General features: G+C 32.9%; 1 protein-coding gene across 1 annotated transcript; it reads left to right on the top strand.

The window, feature by feature from the left end:
• Positions 1-1,479: 1,479 nt before the first annotated feature.
• Rsph3 (Radial spoke head protein 3) lies at positions 1,480-23,853 on the top strand. Its single transcript, XM_075305808.1, has 5 exons — positions 1,480-2,396; positions 4,492-5,081; positions 19,119-19,209; positions 22,358-22,773; positions 22,948-23,853. Exons 1-5 carry the CDS (start codon positions 1,794-1,796, stop codon positions 23,444-23,446), a joined length of 2,199 nt encoding a protein of 732 aa, XP_075161923.1. The 5' UTR covers positions 1,480-1,793; the 3' UTR covers positions 23,447-23,853.
• Positions 23,854-24,472: the final 619 nt, after the last annotated feature.

The following is a 24,472-nucleotide window of genomic DNA, read 5'->3' on the forward strand; positions in this document are numbered from 1 at the left end:
AACTCAACATCAATCTCTTATTAATGCATAAAAATGTGTTAAATGTGATGTGATAGCCGTATAAATGGTATATTTATGAAAATTAATAAATGTTTCATAAAATTAATAAACATCTAAACAATCGTATTTTACTTGACCACAATGATTCTTTTACAACTATCTTAAAATGCGCTTTGTCTGATTGTTTGAAGGGGCTCTTATAAAAAAAAAATCTAAATGTATCCAGAAGGGCTCCTAATAATTGCACCCATGCGATACTTTTTTGTAGTAACTTGGCGTGGTACAACTTCTCAATAGTGACGGCGCTTTTCCGAGGAGTTTTGGATATCGTATACGACTGTTTTCGACGTAGTGGGGATTCTCTGACGCGCCCCCAAATTCAAAAAATGTTGGCAAGGCTATGGTGGAGGGTATAAAAACGACCGAAAAATAACAAAGTTATAAGGAATTGAGTGAACAAATCTGATGTCAAATCATGCAAATATGAGCAACTCACCCACACAAAAGTGCCGCTTTTGTACTTTTATGCTTCGTTTTCATGTGGGGTCGCTTTCTGGACTTTGAAAATGGTGGTCACTAAACACCCTTCTAAAGCAGACTATCACGAAACAAAGTAATATGGATGGCGAGGTTTACGGCTTTCTCCTATAGATAGATACAAGGTGGGCTAACGCTAACACAAAGCGATAAGGGTGGTCGGCCTTTGGCCGGTATTTAAGGTTATGTCCTATGGACAGAGTTCAAAGAGGGATAACACAAATATAAAATGCGGTTCCATTTTAATAAAAAAAAGTTAAAAGGGGTCCTAATTTTGTTTTTGTATCGATTTTTATGCTTCAGTTAAATTCTTTTGGGGCTCATATTCACAATGGATGTTTGGTACATATATGTTAATATGTTACAACATTAGGACACTACATTTTCTTAAATATTATATCACTGGATGCAAACATATGTATGTTTAGAAACGTCAGAAAGCGAGAGAAAATAGAGTAAAAAGATAGAGACGGCGACGGAGATATAGGAGTACATGTTACAGAGGCGACTTTGTTTGAGGGTGCGCATTTAAAAAAAAAAAAACAAATTGTTTCGATTTTTGAAAAAGATTGTTGAAATTTTTTTTTTAATTTGAAAAATAGCAATTTCAAAATGTAGAAAAACATTTAAAATGAATGTAAATAATTTATAAATAAATTTATAAATTTATAAAACTGTGCGCCACCATTTGTTGCCAGTGACACTTTTTATGGATTTTTTTAGAAAACCTTAACGGCAACGTTGAGGATATTCTTTCGCTCCTGCCGTTTCACTCTCAGTGTAGTCATTTAAATGTATGTCGTATATTGACCATAGGTATTTTCCTTCCATTGACTATTAGCCCCACCACATGCTAACAAAAGTTAGCCAAGTTGTGAGTAAAAGTTGATGTCGTGCTTAGCAAGCATATGTTTTGGTCATTTCGTGATAGAGAGTTGACCGATGAACAACATTCGTGGCGCGGACATTTCAATTGGTGTAACTTGGACGAGAAACGTTTTGCTCAAAGCCGGTCATTCGGTTTCACCTTCACACAGGCAATATCGATTTGTGAATATACTAACTACACTCTCACCACACATTCCCGGTTATCCTATTGCCACTTTGCCATAACGAAAAGCCTTAAAGTTTTGTGGTGAAGCAATGGAATTTCTGGAGTCTCTAAAGAGACTCTGTGAAAATGTTCGAATTCATTTATAAGAATATTAAAAAATAAAATAAAAAAAAAAACAAACGAGCGAACACAAAAGTGAATAATGCAAAACGTGGACTTTGATAAAGAAAACGAAAATCCACAGCACTTCCCATCCAACACAGCCTCAACCTCAGAGCACATCAACCCAGTAGACCTATCCAAAACTGACACCCCGACTAAATTCAAGAACGACGACGACGAAGACAATCATCCTTCAACATCTGCGGCAACTAGACCGAAATTTTCATTCGCCTCCGATTATATAGCAACACAACACTTTAGCTCATCATTTCCGGCACCATCCACCTCGTCGTATTATCCCTACGGTTCACATTTACCATTGTCTTCGTCGGCATTTACAGTTTTGAATAACAGCGACTATATTTCCGGTTCCGGTTCATCGTCGTCATATCTCAACAAACCCAACGCCATAGTGCACCCCATAAGGAGATCCGAGGAAACGGCATTGCCGAAAAACTCATCGAATGTCCTTGGAAGAGATCTCAGGATTACTGGCTATTCGGCCGCAACAAATGGAGGACTTTCGGTAACCCATCCTCCGTATAGTCGGGACATTAATAATTTTGCAGAAGAACTTAAACGAAAGCTAAGTTCACTGAGTGGTGGCGGTGGCCTGAGCCGATATAAAAATTCTTCAAAAAATGTAGGTTTATGAAATAAGTGGTGACACACAACTTTCAATCGGCAAAGATGAGAGGCAAATTTGATATGGAAATTTCCTTCAAAGCTGGTAAATTAATGATTTTGAACGAAAGCAAAACATATTTGAGTCAAATTTTATTGATGTGAATATAGTTGTATTTGTTCTAAACGAAAATATCTTAATGCGAAACACGAGCATTGTTGGCCTATCGCAAACTGTGACTTTTGCGACATACATTTACGACAGTATAATACGTGTGTCGCAAAAGTCGTAAACCTAAGGTAGGGTTCATTCCCAGTTTCTACCGAAAAGCATTTCGTCGGTGGTTTAATTTCTGAGTGTATCCAGGATTTACAGTAATATGTAACGCCGCTCGTCTTGGCTTACTTTCATAAGAGAGAGGGTCACCACCTGTGGCATCGCAAGTCTAAGTCAGCCTACAATATCGGGCTGTCACTCTATACTTAACCTAACTTTACCCAGAAAATGCATTGAGATTTTTTTATCAATATTTTGAGAAGATTTTATTAAAAATATACCAAGTATTGTAAACATTTTATTGTTTTTAAAACATACCATAATAATTTGGACATTCCATAATGGAACAGAAAAGACGACTTTTCAACTTTGGCATTTACTGAGAATATCTTCTCTATACATATTCTCGGAGTTACCATAAAAATATTTACATAAAAAATTCCTTTCAATCCAATGTCGAAAAATTCGATTAGTCGATTTTCGACAACATCAAATATCGATTTGAGTCTATTTTCATAAAAATACAAAGTCAATTAGTTGATTTTGAAGATTGCAAAATGTCGGCTTTGGCTTTTCAATTTTTCTCCAAACCGGCTGATTAGTCGATTAGGTTTTAGTTCAAAACTTCATAAAATTTGGTGCTATAAAGTACAGGTGTACAACGTAAAGTACCTAACAGTAATTTGTTTCAAGTTTAGGTCTTTCACACGTTATACAATCGAGGAGCTCATTAGCTCACTTGATCAATTTTTGAATTATAGCAAAGATCAATTACAGGAGAATGTCTTCATCAAGAAGTAACTTTTGGCTTTAAAAATTACTTTTTCGAAGTTGATTCAGGAATGCTATTTATCGTCGAAAGTTTGCAATATAGCGTTGGTTTATCTCCTCGAAGTAATGCGCAAGCGGTTCCGAGGTGGAAAGTATACCCCGGGCTGAAGTAGGATGGGTTTTTAGCAGGCATCGTCAACTGTGACGGAGTCCGGCACACGACATATGTACGCAGTGTCAGATGCACAAAATATTTTCTCATCCATGCTCTAAAACTTTTCTAGGCGACTTCACCAGAACACACTATATATAGAATCCGTCAGCATTCATTGATGAGTGAAGTTGACCCATGCCATAACAATCAACTCTACCTAACCTAACCAGAGGTTCTGCAAAAATACCTCCGTGATCATCTTCTACTCCGAGTAAACCTTATAAAGTTAGCCAATGAAGTACTACAGTTCATCGGTTATTTAACAAATTCGTCTTTATTGTCTAGCGACGATCGATCGATTGGTAGTTAAATCATCAAAAACTAAAGCTTGAAATAATATCACGGATTCTTGGATGATAAAATGAAGTTATCTTTAAAAATAGACGCAACCTGTTGTCATTAAAAATATTTATTTTTAACTATGATTTTCACTGTGCCTCCCAGATTTTTTCCAGGAGTCTCTATAAAATGAGGCATATGACTGTAATAGAGAAATAGTGACAGTGGCATTCCAAATAGCCTATGATACCTATTTAATAGGAGGACATTATATTTGAGAGCCTGAAGTGGTTTATATGATGGTGTAATAATTTATTTTAAATAATTTATACGCACATCAACATTTTCACTTGGATATGTTAGCAGGAAATGCCTATTGTATCAGATTTGTGTGGAGTTACATTTTAAAAGCCCCCCGCCCCCTTTCTTTGCCTATTGAAACTCCGCACCGCAATAAAAGTATTGCAACTTGGGTGCCATTACTATTTAGCCCCATGTTGCCACCGTATATTCTTGTGTTTATTCTAAAAATGACTTTTCGTATTGTTTCTTGTGGACTTCTGTGACTTTTAGGGCAGCAATCAAGAAACGCTTAACCAACGGCCACTTTTCATTACCACTGTACCACGAGGCATTTTCCTGCCACCGCCAAAAGAAATTACACTCATTTCGCCTACTCGTAAACGGCAATTGTACGCGTACTCCTCACATCCTGTCGTATATAATGCAAACGAGCCATCGTCGATGTTGTATAGCCAATATCAGCACCAACACCACTACAGTCGTCAACCTCAACTGTTCGACCACACGCACATTAGCCATAAAATACAATCCTTAGCCAACCAATACCATCAGCAGCAGCAGCAGCAATACAACAACCGAAACTCTTCGACATCAATGGCCAAGGACAAATATTCAAATGCCTTTGCAAGTTCCATGAATAATCGCATGGGTGGAGTTGGAGGTGGTGGTGGACATTCGATCGCCAATACTGATAAAGATTTGTTAGCTGGCAAATCGTCTTTACGTCTAAATGGTGTTAAGGGGCCATATGCATCTACAAAAACAACTGCGGCTGGTGTGGCTATGTCACCACCGCCGGGTGGTATAACCATTACCAAACAACAATTCCAACAGCAGCTCCAACTAAACCGTTCAAAGAGGTAAATGATTCTCTTTTTGTCTAATAAAATGTCTTCATCTGGTATGCATATGAGGGTTTGCAATAAACGATACGATTTTCTAACACAATTACTGTGATCATCGCAAGCGAAGTCGTGTGAATTAATCACTCAAAAAAGGGGGGCGCTAATGGCAACAGAACTTTATTTTAGTTCATGAAGATTGGTGTAATTTAGTTAAGTTTTGCCCAATGTGAGCAAATGTTGCTTATTTGAATAATTTTTTTGCTAACTTTAATAACGTGAACTAAAAATAAGAAAACAAGTTGTATACAAATATAGTGCACCATTTTATAAAAACTAAAATAGTTCATATATTCCCTAAATGGGAGAAGTCTCTTAAATTGAGTTCAGAGTGCTCACGAATGAGTAAATTTTACTAAAGTTGTACATGTCTTGAACTTCGTATAGCGCTAAAGAAATTTTACAATTTTTTAAATCCATTTTTTCCTTAATTTTCCTTAAACAGAAAAAAAAATTAATAAATTTTCTTCAATTTGACAAAAAGTATTTACTTATTTGTAACATGTTGCAATTAAAAAAATATTATAGTTAAAATTTTCTAAAATAAACCTACATTTTCTTTAATGCTTGGTTCACTTTTTAGGGTAATTAAATGTATTTTGAAATAATGGGCCTGGTTCATTTTAATACTAGTTTCGACCGAAAGTTTTTCAACGATCTTTATCCTTTCTCTGTTTTTAGTGTATCCCATAGACCTTATAATACATAGATGATCCACTATTCTCTTTAAAAAAAATGTTTCAGTTCCAAAAATTAATTTTCTGACATTTCGTTTTGATTTTTTTCTTAAAGAGTCAGTCCCAAACATTAATTTTCGCGCATTTGCTTTTGTGTTGTTCGTAAAGAGCAATGCTGCTCAAAATTAAATTTCGTCACAATTTTTTGTTCAAATATGAACTTTTAATATATTAATTTAATTATAAATCCTCTGTTGTATCATAAACGTTCTAATTTTGTGTAAAATTGGCAAACTACAAAAAGGAAAACGAAAGTGATTGTAAGCGTGTTCTTATTTTTCTCGTTTATTCTTAATCTTCGGAACTGTCAAACATAGTTTGACACCCATAGCTCATCTATGTATTATCAGGTCTATGGTATATCGAAACTACTCTAAAGCTGTTTTACCGTAACTCATACTCATCTATAAGAAGGAAGTGCTTTGTCAGTGTGCTTCACATAAAATCGGGCACCACACATTGATAAGATTCACCAGTCATGGTATTACAATGAACTGAAACATCGGGCTGCCTATCTAACCTACTCTGAATTAACTTGAGAAGCTTATATCTTTCTTGGTCTTATTATACCGTTACTAGTTACTAGTGCCCGTATAAATAAGTTTATTATAATTTGTAATTATAATAAATTAAGTAATATATAAATAATAGAGGGGCCTAATACTATTAAAATATTGTATCCGTTTGCGCAGCCCATAGTTTTTGATAATTATCACAAATTTTTATTGGAAATTCTTAATTTAGTCAGCAAGACAGCTAGAGAGAGATCAAAATTGAAATTGGAAAAATAGGAAAATTGTAAATTGAAAAAGATATCACATACACAGAAAACAAATTTACGAAAATTTTTCCAATTAAAGTCTTAATTGGGTTTTAACGAATTCAATCAACAAATTGATTCAACAAATTTTTTAATTGAAACAAAAATTAATAGTTTCAACTAATTTTTTAATTGATACTATCATTTCTGTGATTAAAGACATTTCAATTAAAAAATTGTACAACTAATTTCATAACTATTCGTATAATCTCAACTTGATTTGTTAACCTATAATTGGCCGCCGCCGCTGGAGGTAAATATTTAGTGTCAGCCGCCGCCGACAAAAATTGATCGGTTCATTCTACACTCAAAAAAAGTTTACTTGGGTCCAAAGACTTGACCTTTGACCTTCACTTTAGGACTTTGGTATTGATTTCGATGAGGCTTCTTTAAATTCTAAATCTACACTCAAAAAAAGTTTACTTGGATTCAAAGATTTTGAGCTTCCCTTAAGGATTTTGGTATTAATTCTGAGCCAAAGATGCGGCTTCTTTAAAATAAAGAAATTTTTTAGCGACCTATCTGGCTTTAAATCTAGAACCAATAAAATTAGAACTAGGATACAGATCTCATTTATCAAATTTTCATTCTCTTTTCGCGGTTTATTAATAAAGGTTCACGTACAAACAAATGCAAGTTTAAAAAATCCAAATTATAACGGATACTTCAAAGTAAAAAATGTTTTCTTAATTCCAAAAAAAAAACTTTAAACCAAAGACGCCAAATCCTCAAAATAAGTCTTAGCCTATATTTGAAGCGTTTTTATCTTAAATCTAAAGTTTCAATATTTCAGTTAATTTAAGTACAATTTCTTTAAACCAAAAATGTGTTTCTTTACTTTAAGGAAAATTAGCCTTAGTTCAAAGACATGCTACATTAACGGAGGGACGCAAATTTGCAAAATTTATGTCCTAAATTTAATGGAAAAACGTTTTTGAAGCAAAGATTTTAATCTTTATTTTAATTGAAATTTCATTATTTTAAAGAAATTCGTCCTTAATATTTTGTAAATTTCGCATCCTAAAATTAAGGTTGCGTAATCTTTAATATCACGTAAATATTTGTTTCAGTGTAGGCTCTAAAAACTAAAATTAGGATACAGATTTCATTTTTCGAATTTTCCCTTTTGCGATTTATTAATAAAACTATTTATATATAATTAGAATTCAGTTAAGAAATTCACATTACATACTTCAAAGTAAACAATATTTATATTTAATTTCAAAAACAAAAACTTTAAAGTAAAAAATGCAAAACAAGTATTAGCTTATATTTGAAGCTTCTTTATCATTAATCCAAAGATTAAAGGCCTTAGATAATTTAAAGATTATTTCTTTTAATCAAAAATGTTTTTCTTTATTTTAAGGAAAATTTGCCTTACTTCAAAGATGTACGTACTTTAACGAAGGGACGAAAATTGCAAAAAGAAGCCAATATTTAAGTCAAAGATTATGAACTTTATTAAATGTTCTGTATTCGAAAGGAATTTGTCCTTAATATTGTGTAAATTATGTGTCCTAAATTTAGGTTGAATAATCTTACATATTCGGTCAATATTTTTTCAATGTACGCGGAGCCACCGTTGTGCAATGGTTAGCATGTCCGCCTTGCATTCACGGGGTCGTGGGTTCAACCCCAGTTTCGACCGAACACCTAAAAGTTTTTCAGCGGTGGCATTTTTGAGTGTTTCAAAAGCTTCTCTGAGTGGTTTCACCGCAATTTGGACTCGGCTACAAAAAGTAAGTCCCTTGCCATTGAGCTAAACATAGATTCGGGCAGCACTCAGAGATAAGAGAGAAGTTCGCCACTGTTGGACTCTGCTAAAAAAGTTAGTCCCTTGCCATTGAGCTAAACATAGAATCGGGCAGCACTCAGAGATAAGAGAGAAGTTGGCCACTGTGGTGTCACAGTGGTGAACTGAATAGTCTAAGTGAGCCTCAAATATCGGGCTGCCACTTTACCTAACCTACACGGATGAAAAAGGCTGTTTTTCATATGTTTGGCTATAAACATTATATGTTTGGAACACAAATTTTTAAACACAATATTTTTGAGTGCAAGCATATAATGTTCATAAACTAGCATAACATGTTTGGGACATATATGTTAATATGTTAGAACATATTATGTTTGGGACATAAAATGTTTGTAAATATAATATGCTTGGATGCAAACATATAATAATTTAGAAATAGCCTATAAACATATATGTGTTTAGTAGCTTGGAGCGCTATTTAACAGGCAGCGATATTGAATTAAGTTGGTGGTTGTTGCTTGTTATTACAAAATTAACATTTTATTTTTCCTTGGGCAATTGATCAGCTACTTCTTTGATCCTTACAAACTGTGTGGTCCGCTGTTCGAATCCCCGTCCGGCAAAAGGTAAAATTAAAATAAAAAAAATCATACAATTGAATAATTTCTTCTACAATGTTTGTATTACAGAAAAAGGTGCTAAGAACTAAAAAATCTCGTGGAAGTGAGAAAGATGTGGGGGAATATACAATTGGGCAGAAACAAAATTTTGAGCATTCAGGTCGAAAACCTATGTTGTTATCACCTATATTACCTGTTTATTTTCATAATTCGTTATGATTGTAAATATATAAATAAATAAATAAAATTTTGAGCACAATATTGTTTGGGAGAATTTTTTTTAAGCATATAATATTTTTGGGTGCAAAATGCTTCCAAACATATTATATGTTCACATAATAACATATTGTTTTTTGGAAGACAACATTATTGAATTTGGATGCAAAAATACAAAATGTTTGGAACTTAGACTACCCAAACATATATTGTTTAGACTAATATGCTTTCAAACATATTATATATTGGAAGAGATCAAACATATAAATGTTTGGCCAATACCCAAAAATGTATATGCTTGAAGCAAAATATGTTTGGGAGTATATGTTACAGAAGCGATTTTTTGTGAGCGTGTAACCTAAGTTAGTTTTGTTGGAAAAACTCATTATGAGAACATAAAAACCCACCTTCAAAACTGTTTCAATAAAAAGAAACATCCACTGTATAAAAATACATTACAAGGAGATCAAAATACATACACTGAAAAAACAGTGAACCCACCAGGAAAGATAACTTTCGATTAATTTTAGAAAATTTGGAACTTTTTTAGAAAATTTTAACTAAACGGTATTACAAGCGCTGGCATCACTCCGATATGGCAAAAATAAGTAAATATTTTTCGACAAATTCAAGAAAATTTATTAGACATAACTAAATTTTTTCAGTAGTTAAAGAAAATTTTGTAGTTTTAAGAGAAATCTTGCAAAAATGTCTTTAGTGACATACGAAGTTCACGATGGACACATTTTTGGTAAAATTTACAAATTTAAAGAAATAATGAACTATTTTGTAAGAAATACGAAATTAGGAAATCTTTATGCTTTATTTGTGTAAAACTTTTTCCCGTTTTTTAGTTCATTTAACTAACATACGCAAAAAATTATTTGACTAAAATAAACTTTTTCCAAACATAATGATTCTATGAACTAATATAAAGTTAATATGGCTTTAGTGAAATAGAGAGTTCACTTTTTTTTGAGTGTACTAAAGTGGGAAGAAAAAAAGTGAGGTTTTGAATTCAATTCACTTCTGGGAGTCATTCAGTTTAGAGAAGTAGACTATATGCGCCGAAAGTTCGATGGTATACTTATCGAAAATTAAATTATTCTTCATTATCCATTAACATTAAACCATCCTTGCATATGGTTAGAAAATAGACCAATAAAATATTTAAAACCCATAATTATTTTGTTTTGAAATGATTGTCATACCCTCATGTCCTAATTTCAAAATAAGCTAGTGACAAATAGCAATTTGAAAAACAGGGCAGTAAATACCACACTCCAATTGTGAAATAGGGACTCCCTACTATCAACATGTCCCAGGGAGAAGAAACTACAATGCATAGTAGTAGCACATGTTCATATTTAAATCCATCCATACTACTGGTATAACATATGCGTCAATCACGGAAAGTCCCTTTACAGCAAAAACAAAACCCTAACCTTAATATACAATAACAACACATTTTTAATGATTATATCCATATGGTCATTTTCGTTTTTGATTGTAAACCAAACTAAAAACAAAAACAGGCTATATCATGTCACTTGGCTTATTGTTTGGAACTGTGGTAAAAATGGATTTAACATCATCGCCAACATGAGTAACAAAAAAATTATTAACATCGATGAGGTTGCACTCTTCGTCTTGGTTATTTGGTAGATAGGTGAATGTCCTGCTAATCGCAATGGAAGCAAATATTTGCTGCCCCTATTTTTTGGTAGTTGTTTCTTTGTAGTTACGTAGTAGTTGTTTTGAATTCTAAACATGGTTGAGAATGTACACCTCATGCAAAAGGACTCGCAATGACAGAGTTTAATGGACGAACATTTTATAAATCCTTTTGTAATTCTCACTTATGTGTTGGAGAGCTATTTTTGTTTTCATCAAAGAGTACAAAATAAAAAGTTGGCATTTAAAAGCTGTTTGCAATAGCTATTTCAAGTAGGTATTTTTCCTCCTAAAGTTTGTATATTACTAGCACACATGGAATAAAATTTACCTTTTTTACTGACGATAAAATAAACAAATTTTTAATAGAAACAGGTTTTATAAGTTTGTTAATATGATACTAAAGGGTGATACGATCAAAATTTGGTCAAGGGAAAACGCGTGTAAATCGGTGAAATCGTTTATTTAAAAAATCAAATTAAATTTCTTTTTCAAGTTCAATTAGTATAAAATTCAGGAAAAATATTCAGTTAGGCTTTCGCTTTTCCAAATCCGAATTGCCGGGCCTCACGCTTGACACCTGCCATCAGATTTTGTACAGCCACCTTGTCCACCATCTTCGCCGCAGAAAGCCAGTTTGCCTTGAACTGCTGCTCGTCCTTAGCAGTTTTTTTTTTTTTTTGTCTTCTTTAGGTTCCGCTTGACAATAGCCCAGTATTTCTCAATTGGGCGGAGCTCTGGCGTGTTGGGAGGGTTCTTGTCCTTGGGAACCACCTGCACGTTGTTGGCGGCGTACCACTCCATGGCCTTTTTACCGTAATCAAGGCCGTAGCCAGGATTTTAATTCGGGTTCAACTTTAAAAAAAATATTCATATAATCTCATGTGTAGAAAATTTTATTTATGCAAAGGTATGTATACAATATTTTTATAATATTAAATTGAGCCGACGGGCTTTTTGGGCAGCAAATAAATCAGTGACTTCTTCAGTCGGCACATATATTCGGCGATGAACCGACATTAATGCCAATCCATTGAGTCTACTATCGCCAGTCGAATTTCTAAGATACGTCTTTAATCTCGTCATTTTTGAAAATGAACGTTCGGATGAGCACGTAGTAACTGCAGGGATGGAAAATGCAGTACTAAAGTACTTTTTTCAATACTTTTTCACCCCGGTCAGTACCGTAGTACCCCCGCGAATGATTTAGTACCTTTTGTGTAGACATTTTTGAGTCGATATCAGATTTATGGTACAATATCTTTGACAAAATATTTTAATATTTTGAGAAAGTCTTTATCAACCTTATTTGCTAATAGTCTTTTACAAATATGGCAAAACAGACATGTTCATGTGGGAAGAAAATCTCGATTTTGTAAAAGATATAGTCAAAAACAGGATTTTATTGAACTTCAAGAATGTTTTAGTCGAAAAAAGAATGCGATTCTATATTATCAATTTTTTATTCCGGTAGAAAATGTTGTCTAAATTTTATTTCTATATAGAATTTTTGCAAAATTTTATTTTTATAGATAATTTTGTCAAAATTTTATTTCAATTGAAAATTTTGTAAAAATGTTATTTCTATAGGAAATTTTTGCAAAACTTTATTTCTACAGAAACAATTTTGCATTTTTTTTTTCTATAGAATTTTTTTGCAAAATTTTATTTCCCTTCGTTTTGTTTTGTTATTGTTGGTTTTGTTCTTTAAGCATTGTTGTTGTTTTTTTATTGCAGCTTAAAACCATACATTGACTAAACTACAAGTGTAGCTTAACCAACAGAGGAAAAGAATGTTTGTCAAATTTATTTGGGCAAAGCCCTATAGACTGCAAGATGGTTGGATGGGCGCACGTTTCGGAATTACCACATTCCTCATCAGCATCCCCTACTTGCAGCAAAACTATCAACCAATTATAAGAATAAATTCAGGCAGTTCATTAAACCCAACAATAAACCACGCTTGAACCTTCCGAAAAAAAAGGTTTTTGTATGATAACCGGCTATAGAAAATTTTTGCAAAATTTTATTTATATAGAAAATTTTGTCAAAATTTTATTAGTCTCTTGACAATAATTTTCCACTGAAATTTTTGTTGAAATTTAGTAAAAAGTACCTTTCCGCTCAAAAAATACCTTTTTTGTACTTTCTTAAAAATTGTATTTTCCATCCCTGAGTAACTGGCAAAGTGACCAAAATTTGTAAAAGAATAGGCACGTTTGGAAATATCTCTTTATTGCACTCTCCAAGTGCTTCCATCGCTGAATTAGGCAGGTTCTTTTCGCAGGTTTTGCGACATTTCATTTACACATGTGTGTTTGGCTGTTTCGTTGTTGTTGCTATGGCCAAACAAAGCGAGTCATGTTCACAAAAAGAACAACAAACACACATAAAAAGCAGAAATACATTTTCCAAAAATGAAATTTGTGGTGCGAGAACAAAAACAATTTGTTTTTTTCGACCGTCGTTTGACAGGCTTTTCAACTAGTATTCTAGGATTTGTGCAAGTTTTATAGGTAAGCGTTTTCAAAATAAAACCTTCAGCTTTCCTTCAACATCTTCGATAAGATTTTTCTATGCAGCTAAAAATATATATTTATTTATATAAAAATATTCATTCATTTCGGGGGGGGGGGTTTTGATCCCCCTCATCCCCCCTCTGAATACGGCCTTGACCGTAATGGCAAGATGCCAAATCCGGCCAAAACAGTACGGAACAACCGTGTTTCTTCAGGAAAGGCAGCAGACGTTTATTCAAATACTCTTTCACGTAAATTTCTCGGTTGACAGTCCCGGAAGCTATGAAAATGCTGATTTTCAAGCCACAGGTACAGATGGCTTGCCAAACCAGATATTTCTTTGCGAACTTTGACAGTTTTATGTGCTTGAAAATATCTGCTACCTTTCCCCTTCCTTTTGCCGTATAAAACTCCTGTCGCGGAAGCTGCTTGTAGTCGGCTTTGACGTAGGTTTCGTCGTCCATTACCACGCAGTCAAACTTCGTCAGCATCGTCGTGTACAGCCTCCGGGATCGCGCTTTGGCCGTCGTATTTTGTTTATTATCGCGATTTGGAGTCACTACCTTCTTGTAAGTCGATAGTACGGCCCGTTTTTTGGCTCGATGCACGGTTGTAGACGATACACCCAGCTTATTTGCGGCATCTCGGAGAGAGAGGTTAGGGTTTCGCTTGAAACTACCGACAACTCTCTTTGTCGTCTCAGCGGCTTCCGGTTTTCGATTTCCCCCCGATCCAGACTTCCTGGCTTTCGAAAAACGTTCCCCAAACACTTTAATTACATTTGTAACGGTTGATTTGCAACTTTTAGCGATTTTGCCAGCTTTGCGTGCGAGTAGCTCGGATTTTCGCGATGCGCGAGCAAAATTTTGATACGCTGCTCTTCTTGCTTGGACGGCATTTTGACAACTGAAGAGTGAATTCCAAAATCAAAATAGGAGCAACATTCTACACACACACCTTCAAAATGAGGGGTGTTTAGGTTTTTTAAATGCAAAATTGAAAGAAATACGTCAAGTTTATATTGACCAAATTTTGACCGTATCACCCTTTAACTTAGGTATGCACTGGAAAAAAGCTAAGATTTTGTCTTTACACTAATGATTTTGATATTGATTCCGAGCCGAAGAAGCGGAGAATTGAAGTAAGGACAGAATTGTCTTTTAAATTTAGGTTTTGCGTACTTGATTCTAGGCAGCAAATTTTAATTTATTCGTTTTTCTGTTTTTTCTTCATGTGCAATTCAAGTCCTTTAAAAGCTTAAAATTTCAAATTCAGACTCGAGTCTGAATTCTATTTCTCAAGTAAAAATCGTCTTTAAAATAAAGTGTTGAAAAACGTCTCCTATTTTTAAACGCTTTTTTGCTTTGTTGTGAAGATGCAAAAAGACAATTTCTTTAATTTTAAAGAATTGTTCACAATTATTAAAGACAAGTTGACCTTAGTCAAACTAAATTTTCTTTCATTTTAGGGTACCCATTTTTAATTTGAATCACTTAATTAAGGTTATGAAATCTTTGGTCTTAAGACAATATTTTTTTCAGTGTGAGTAGATCCGAAAGGGCCAATTTTAAGATCTAATTATAAAATAAAATGCTTCAAGGGCATATTGTTACCTTTTCGTGGGGAACATATAACATTTTTATCCCAAAAAAACATATAGACACTTGCCGAAATCAAATACGTACTTTCCGAGAAAATAACATGGTTGCGACAAAGATATTACATCTTCCGTAACATGAAAATGTAACATTATACTCTTGAAACGTGTTTGAGGTGATCATATTCCATTGTTTGTAATGGTGATAGTTTAAGCAGATATCGGGTGAAAGACATATGTATACGAGTATGGGAGCTATATCTAAATCTGAAGAAATTTCTACCAAAATCAATAGACCCAAAACACATACTTGGGCTAAATTTGAAGTAGATTGAATTAAAACTGCGACCTAGCCTTTGATCACAAAGCAGACAAACCTAGCACATTATTTCCAAAGACACCATGTGTCCATCTCATCTCCGTCTGGGTGTTGCAAACATATCAACTAACTTATAATACCCTGTTCCACAGTGTGGTTCTTATACAATTAAATTTTTAATCAAAAATAAAGTCAGTTAAGAAAATGATGGAACATTTCTACTTTTTTAATTAAAACATTAATTATCTCAATTATTAAATTAAAAAAAGATATTTTCAATTAAAAATATTGGAAAATTTATTAGGAAATAATTAGTTTCTATATACTATTCATTACTCGTAGTTCATTAAATTAAATTCATTAAACGAAAATCTTACTATAATTGTATTCGGAAATATTATTAAAATAAAAAATTTTAATAATATTATTGTAAATATGTTAAATAGACAATAAATAATGAATAGCCTAACAAATTAAATGTGCCGAAGAAATAAATTTGTTTTAATCACGTATATATTTTGCTAATTAATACTGCGATTAATACTATCATTTTCATGACTTCAATAAAGATTGAATTGAATCAATTAACCCTCTAATGCCCAATCCCGCCTTTAGGCGGCCTTCATTAAATAAGGAAGCTTTTAGTAAAACACACCTTAAGACAACAAAAATGAATAAAATAAAAAGAAAACTTAGTTGAACCTGTTCCAGAGCCTTTGCAACATATTCTGAACTTTATCGTATACATTTTTCTTGATTAGTTTTTTTGCTGTTGTGTCGTTAACATTGAATATTTAATCAGCTGACAAAAAAAATGGGGCATTAGAGGGTTAATTTCGTTATATCAACTCTTAACCATTTTTTATTTGTAGAGAGAGAGTAAACTTTTTAAATACCAAAGAAAACTCCGTACGTCTACACTTCTTTCAATGAAAGGTCTCATAATTCGATTACGAATCTTCTGAACATTTGATAATGTTATTCAAGCAACACCAACATTAGATTGATTTTATTTTTAACGATTTTAAAATTGTTTTCAGTGCATAAACCGACATTATCTTATAACAATACACAAACCATAATGTCTGTGTGCACACTTCCGGTCTTGAAAGTATTTCGAAATAGCAACAAAAGAGAAAATAAAGAGTCCATCGCGAAACTTCAGAAAGATTTGCATAGCTTGTGGAGTGCAAGTACTATAGTCACAATGCCCAACTCTAAACACATTGTGATGGGTCAAGTATATCACTACAAACGAATGTTCGTCCATACTTACATGTATTAAAAAGTCTCATACTCTCTTTAGGTCACATGAAACAAAATACAGATTTGTACATTTGAGTGCATTGCATACACTCATAGAAAAAATCTACTATTAAAAGCAGCAGTCACTATATGCTGTTACATTGTACTTCAATATTATATACCCCCACATTAAAAAAAAGTTAACGTAAACTTTAAACCTACTTTTACCATACAAATATTTCCGATAAACTCTCAATAAATTGTTTTGAATATAGGTGGGTATTAAGTTCGAGTTTAACCACTAAAATCGCTAGAGTGAAAACTAAATCAGTAAGAAAAATGCATGAAATAATACATATTTGTTGCAAATTTTATTATAACTTGATGGGGAAAAGCCCATAGCAAATTTTCACAAAGTTTGTATTCCTTAAAATGGATTGTTAAAGAAAAGTAATCGTGAAAAATGACGTTTTTATCGGCTAAACTCGAACTTAATACCCACCTTATGGGCAAAAGGGTTTAAGTTTCACAAAAAAATACTAAAGTTATAGTTTATAGTCTGCTGAACAACATCAGTCAGTTTTTGCTAAACTAAATCCTCACATTTCTACACTGAAAAAAAGCTTGCCCAGTTACAAAAATTTTGTCTTTATTTTGGCATTGATACCTTTAAGGCACAATTCTCTTATAAATCCGAGTTTTGCGTACTTGAGCCTAGAAAACAAATTTTAATTAATTCGTTTCTTCACATGTGTTCTTGTGCATTCAAAGTCAACTTAAATTTCCGAATTCAGACTCGACTTCAAGTAGAAATTATGCCATGCTTCAAGTAAAAACTTCTTTAATGCACGCAAAGAAAAAAAAACGTTTGGAAAACGTGTACCGAAAACGTTTTTCTTTTGTTAGAGTGTTTTGAATTGCTTCGAAAATTTTAAACTTTTATCACCAAAAAAATTCGTTTGTTACAAAATTTTTATTTTTTCAATAAAAAAAGTTATTTTTGAAACAACAACAGAGTCCATTTCGTTTATATCAAACACTGTTCTTTTTCTGACTTTAGGTATTTAATAAGACACATTTTACAGTTCAAAATTTAATATAGTACAATGTAATGTTGAACATTTTTTCGGAATCTTCCGAACATATGTGGAATGTATGTAAAAAAAAAAAAAACTTTGGTCGCAGCAGGGATCGAACCCACGACCCTTGGCATGAGAGTCGGACGTATCAACCACTGCTCCACGGTGCCAAACTAAATGTTTGTTTCTGTTAAATAAACTTTGTTTATTCGGTTCGTGGGCGCCGCAAGCTATGCTATATAAATATAACTTATATGGATATTTATCTATTGATGACCATAACAGGTACATAGCTCAGTGGTTAGTGTGTTGGCTTACAAAGTGCATGGTCCGCGGTTCGATTCTCCGTCCAGGCGAAAGGTAAAAAAATTTTAAAAATTTATAAAATCGTATAATTTCTTCTACATTGTTGGTATTACAGGAAAATGTGTTAAGAACTAAAAATCTCGTGGATGTGAGAAATATGTGAGGGACAATGCAATTAGCAAGAAAACAATTTATTTTTTGAGTTTGTCTTTATGAAATTGTTTTTACATCCTGAAAAGAATAAACGTTTATCACAAAAAGTATATACTTTTCTTCCAAATACACTTCCTTACAGCGAAAAGCAAATGAGAAACGAACTTTGTTTGTCTAAAATTTCGTTTGGGAGGAAAGAATTATTTTTTTGCGTGTGTAAAGTGTCGAAAAACTTCTCCTATGTTTAAGCGCGTTTTTTCTTTGTAGTCAAGATATCAAAAAGTCAAACAATTTAAAGACGATTTCATCAATTTTTCAGAATTATTAATGTCAAATAGACCTTAGTCAAATAAAATTTTCTTTCATGTAAAGATATCCGATTTTAAGTCGAATCACTTAACTATGAGGACAAAGCGAATTCACTGAAAGGTTTATCGACATTTGTAAATACAAGGGAAAAATTTGCGTCTTCTATTCACATTCGTATTTTAAGAAAAATAAATATTTGGTCACACGAGCTTTTTTTTTGCTAAATTTTCCTAAGAGGAAGTTAATCAGATCAGAAACAACTTTATTAATTTGATATTTTGGAGGTACAACAAAACGTATCCTTTACATGTGGCTCCTTAATGTTTTTAAATAACCTCCAACATTAACTTTTCAACTAACTTTTTTTTTTTTTTGCAATACCAACAGAGTCTATACAGTATCAACTATTCAACAATTTTCTTGTCATTCTAGTTATTTATGGTCCCCTCTTATATACAAAAATATAATCGTTAAAATTTATTGAAAAGCGCCCAAACCTATGTTTTGTTGAAACTGTCTTGGGGTTTATCATGAAAGGTCATCAGTATATGAGTAGTGACCAAGTGATGTGAAAATTAACCTTTATTCTGTACTAACTGGTAATTAATTTTAATTTTCTAATTTCGAAAATTTCCTTAATTTCAGAGAAACCCCACCAACTGAACCTTACAAAAATATTATGCATGACAGGAGAGTGGTTAGAGGCAGTAACTATGGAGCTGCAAATGCACTGTTGGTAAGTCTTCAAGGTTATGGAAAAACTGTATTTTGCTATTGAAGGTGTTAAAAAAGGAAATTAAAAGCAAATGCATTCTGCTCTTTTTGTGTTTCGGGAATTTTTATTTTGAATCCCGGGATTTTTCGGGATGCCAAAACAAATAATCTATATTTGTTAAATGTGCAGCTTTTTACACTCAAAAAAAAGTGAACTCTCTATTTCACTAAAGCCAATTTAACTTTCGTTTAGTTCATGGAAATATTATGTTTGGAGAAAGTTTCCTCTACTCTAATATTTTTTTGTGTACGTTAGTTAAACTAACTAAAACCGAGGAAAAAAATATACAGAAATGAAGGATAAAGATTAACTAAATTCGTGTCTTCCACAAAATAGTTCAATATTTCTTTAAATTTGTAAATTTTACTACAAATGCGTTCATCATGAACTTCGTATGTCACTAAAGACATTCTTGCAATTTTGAACTCCAATTTTTTCCTTCAAACTACAAAATTTTCTTTAACAAGTGAAAAAACTTAATTATGTCTAATAAATTTTCTTGAATTTGTCGAAAAATATTTACTTATTTTTATGACATCGGCGTGATGCCAGCGTTGGTTATACTGTTTAGTTAAAATTTTCTAAAAATATTCCAAATTTTCTAAAATTAACCGAAATTTTTCTTCCTGGTGGGTTCACTGTTTTTTCAGTGTAGGATTTTTGTTAATAAATTGGTGTCTTCATTCAGTGTAAACGACCCTTAGAGCAGTGTCGACTGTAAAAGATATTTTTCATCTGCAATTAGATAGGATCACGCAAAAAATCATCGAAATCGGTCCAGATTTAGATATAGCTCCCATATATATGTAGCTCCCGATTTTGAAAAATGTGTCCCTAATAACCTTATTTTTTACCATAGTGGCCTCATTTATTAACCGATGTTACTCAAATTCTGCACTAGGTAATCTCCTGTAATATCAACCAAACGTGCAAAATATAATTCAAATCGGTTCAGATTTAGATTTAGCTCCCATATACATGTAGCAGCCGATTTTCAAAAATTTGTCCCTATAAACTAATTTTTAATCATAGTGGCCTCATTTATTATCCGATCTTATTCAAATTTAGTACAATGTAACCTTCTGTGGGTTCAACCAATTCAATATTTTGAAATCCCGAACCCTGGAATTAATAAAAATCAATCCAAAATGACAGCCCTAGTTTCATGTGACAGGCCAGAGTAAAGGTTAGACTTTCTGTGGCTACACGGATGAAAAAGACTGTTTTTCATATGTTTGGCTATAAACATTATATGTTTGGAACACAAATTTTTGAACACAATATTTTTGAGTGCAAGCATATAATGTTCGTAAACTAGCATAACATGTTTGGGACATATATGTTAATATGTTAGAACATATTATGTTTGGGACATAAAATGTTTGTAAATATAATATGCTTGGATGCAAACATATATTAATTTAGAAATAGCCTATAAACATATATGTGTTTAGTAGCTTGGAGCGCTATTTAACAGAGAGCGATATTGAATTAAGTTGGTGGTTGTTGCTTGTTATTACAAAATTAACATTTTATTTTTCCTTGGGCAATTGATCAGCTACTTCTTTGATCCTTACAAACTGTGTGGTCCGCTGTTCGAATCCCCGTCCGGCAAAAGGTAAAATTTAAATTAAAAAAAATCATACAATTGAATAATTTCTTCTACAATGTTTGTATTACAGAAAAAAGTGCTAAGAACTTAAAAATCTCGTGGAAGTGATAAAGATGTGGGGGAATATACAATTGGGCAGAAACAAATTTTTGAGCATTCAGGTCGAAAACCTATGTTGTTAGCACCTATATTACCTGTTTATTTTCATAATTCATTATGATTGTAAATATATAAATAAATAAATAAAATTTTGAGCACAATATTGTTTGGGAGAATTTTTTTAAGCATATAATATTTTTGGGTGCAAAATGCTTCCAAACATATTATATGTTCACATAATAACATATTGTTTATTGGAAGACAACATTATTGAATTTGGATGCAAAAATACAAAATGTTTGGAACTTAGACTACCCAAACATATATTGTTTAGACCAATATGCTTTCAAACATATTATATATTGGAAGAGATCAAACATATAAATGTTTGGGCAATACCCAAAAATGTATATGCTTGAAGCAAAATATGTTTGGGAGTATATGTTACAGAAGCCATTTTTTATGAGGGTGTACCGAGTCTATTTTGAAATCTAAGATATAATGAGGATCAAATACTTTTCAGCCTAAAAAGATGCATCCCATTTCCTATTCATTTCAATGTCAACTTTTCTATTTTTTGAGCATTTTTGTTTGACTGTGGACCAAAACATGTTGTTAGTCGCGCGCAAACCTGCATTGGCTGTTTGCTGAAATAGCAAACATTTTCTGCTACATTTTGAGCTTATTAGATTATACTAAAAACCATTTACTTTGGTTGAAACAAACGAAAACGTTAATCTAGAGGCTATCGTAACACAATAAAAGTTATATACTAAGAACATTTCTTGTATTCATTATATGCATTAAATTAAGGCACAACAACAAAAAATGTCTGAAGCACAAAAACACACCGACTGCGGTTTTTAGAAGATTTTTTCTATAAGTGTAGAACTTTCAACTCGGTACTATTGACTCATAGACTAGCCTTTGTACCTATCGGACCACCCTTGTAAGTAACTAACCAGAGACAACTTTATGATTCACTTTCGGATTAATTACTCGTATGAAATAAAGTCATAACAAAAATAAAATTAATGTTCCCAAGGATTTCAGAATATGTTGAACTGAGCCTCTGTAATGATCAGCGTTTAAAGATTATGTGTCATTCAGATAAATGGAAACTATTAGGATTTTCCTGGACACATGCATTTGTTTCTCCCGAAATCTGATAAGATGGATTGGTATTCTTCATCACTTGCCCACAGAAAGAGTTTGCAGTAGTATTTAAATATTTTCCACTGTCCTTTGCATGTAAATAGGTCATTAATAATTTTGTCATTGGCAAAATTTTAATGGGGTCTGACATTTTTTATATCACATAGACAATAAAAATGTTTGCACGTGTCGATGGGTATCTAGTAACTTTTTATTTTGTATCTAACTCTTTCTCCTCCACAGGGAGACTATGATCCTTTTGACAAAGCAGCAGAATTTCGAAGACGTCAAGCTTTGCGTAAGAGAAATGTAAACCAAAAGAATCAACGAAATGTTTTGGGTACCCCACCACCAGTAGCGGGCAGACGCCATGAAGATGTGCAAACTGACAAATATTTAGAACATCTGGTGTCCAGACCTCCAGAATTCTCAGTAGAAACCCAAACTGACTTATTCCTGGAAAAGCCACCGACACCTCCTTATATACCAGCAAAAATCGGTGTGGATGTAGCCACAGAGATTTGTGATGGAGAACTCTTCCAATTTGAAACTGAAGTTCAACCCATTGTAGATGTCTTTGTGGATAGCATCATGGAATTGAGTATACTGGAAGTGGCACATGAAAAGGAAATCGATTTGATACGTGAAAAACAAGCTGAGTAAGTATTTTATGGTCAAGAAGTTTCATAAATTATAACAGTAATAAGAGGTCTGCTTAAAAAATAAAAATCGGTTTTTTGTTTGTCTCATAACTAATACCAGAGTTCTTTTTCTGGGTGTTTTAATATGGGTATTTAACGCATTTCAATAATTCTCTTTGTTTTCTATGTCAGATTATTGGCCCAAAGAGAAGCCGAATTGGCAGAATTACGCCGACTTGAAGCTGAGGAGTTACGTTTACAGGCCGAAAAAGAAAGGCGTTTACGTCAAGATGAAATTGCCAAGTCTTTGGATGAGGAAATGCAAAAAGAAGTTACTGCTGCTAAGTTGTTACAAGGTCACATTGCCAGCATATTGCCGGAGATATTGGATAATTTGGAGCCGGCTACAGATGTTGCTAAACGCGAAAAACTTATGGAGACGATATGTCCATGGCTGTCAGCCGAAGTAGCCCAGGAAGTTGGCCATATTGTAGATTCACGAGAAATTCTTACAGTCATCATACAGGAGATTATCAAACAGCGTGCCGAAATATATGCCGACTACAAGGAAGATGGTCCTTCAACCTCAGCAAAACTTGAGAATATAAATGAGGAAGAACACGACGAGGTTACCGGCATTGAAGGTTCCTGTGAAACGGATTCAACTCATGATACAACCGCCAGAGTCTGATAAACGGAATATGATGACCAGACAACATACACCTCTATATTTTTTATCAATTATTATTATGCGTTTTATATTTCTCATTATCTTTGTCTATCGTCATTTGTTTGTCTGCATAATATTTCACTTCACATTACCAATGTTCTCAAAGAAAATTGTTGAAAGGTGATGGAAATATGAATACTCTAAATTGTTGCAATAGCCGCCTTTAAAAAGCCAGTAGAGGCAAAGGTTCAGAATCAGAAACTTGAATTGAATTCGTTTTCAAACGCTGTGATATGAAAGCATATTGAATTCCAGACTTTGACAAACCGTTGCTTTAACTGGAAAGTTCTATTTTTTAAAGGCGGTATCTATTAATGTACTTAGTTTATAAATGTAAATAAATCAAATAAATAATACACTCAAAGAAACTTGTTTGCAAAAAAAATCTGCAAATAACAATCCAAGATGTGGAAACTAAGGTCGAAAGTTGCAAAGTCGACTTTAGACATCGCTACTTTGAACTTTTTGTGAGTTGTCTGTATAAAATGGTCCACCCCACATTCCCTTTCAATCGAAATTCGAATGTTTGGGATTTTCGTTAAAATTCGGTTAGTCGATTTTGACCAATATTTAAAGGGTAGGGAAGGATTAAGGGACCTATCTCTAAAGACAGACCGGGATGAGTGAAGGATCCAAACGCGGCTATGGTCAAAAAATTTAACGTTACTTTAATTAGGTTTTATTAGTGAACAAATTCTACACAGGAAAAAACTATCACCAACATTTTTTCAATTAAAATTTTAATTAAATTTCGAAAAAAAATTCAATTAATAATGTAATTGATATAAAAATGTTTTCAAAAAAAAAATAATTGTATCAATTAATTTTTTAATTGAATTTGGTGATTGATACTAACGATTCCGTGATTGTAGACATTTCAATTAAAAATTAATTGGATCAATTAATATTTTTTTCTGACGTGCGTCCATGCTGATTAATGCTCATATTATTAACTAAATTATAACACCGACATTGTGCACAGTTCTC

The sequence above is a fragment of the Haematobia irritans genome, chromosome 4 (assembly GCF_050003625.1).
Source record: "Haematobia irritans isolate KBUSLIRL chromosome 4, ASM5000362v1, whole genome shotgun sequence".
NCBI classification, from domain to species: domain Eukaryota; kingdom Metazoa; phylum Arthropoda; class Insecta; order Diptera; family Muscidae; genus Haematobia; species Haematobia irritans.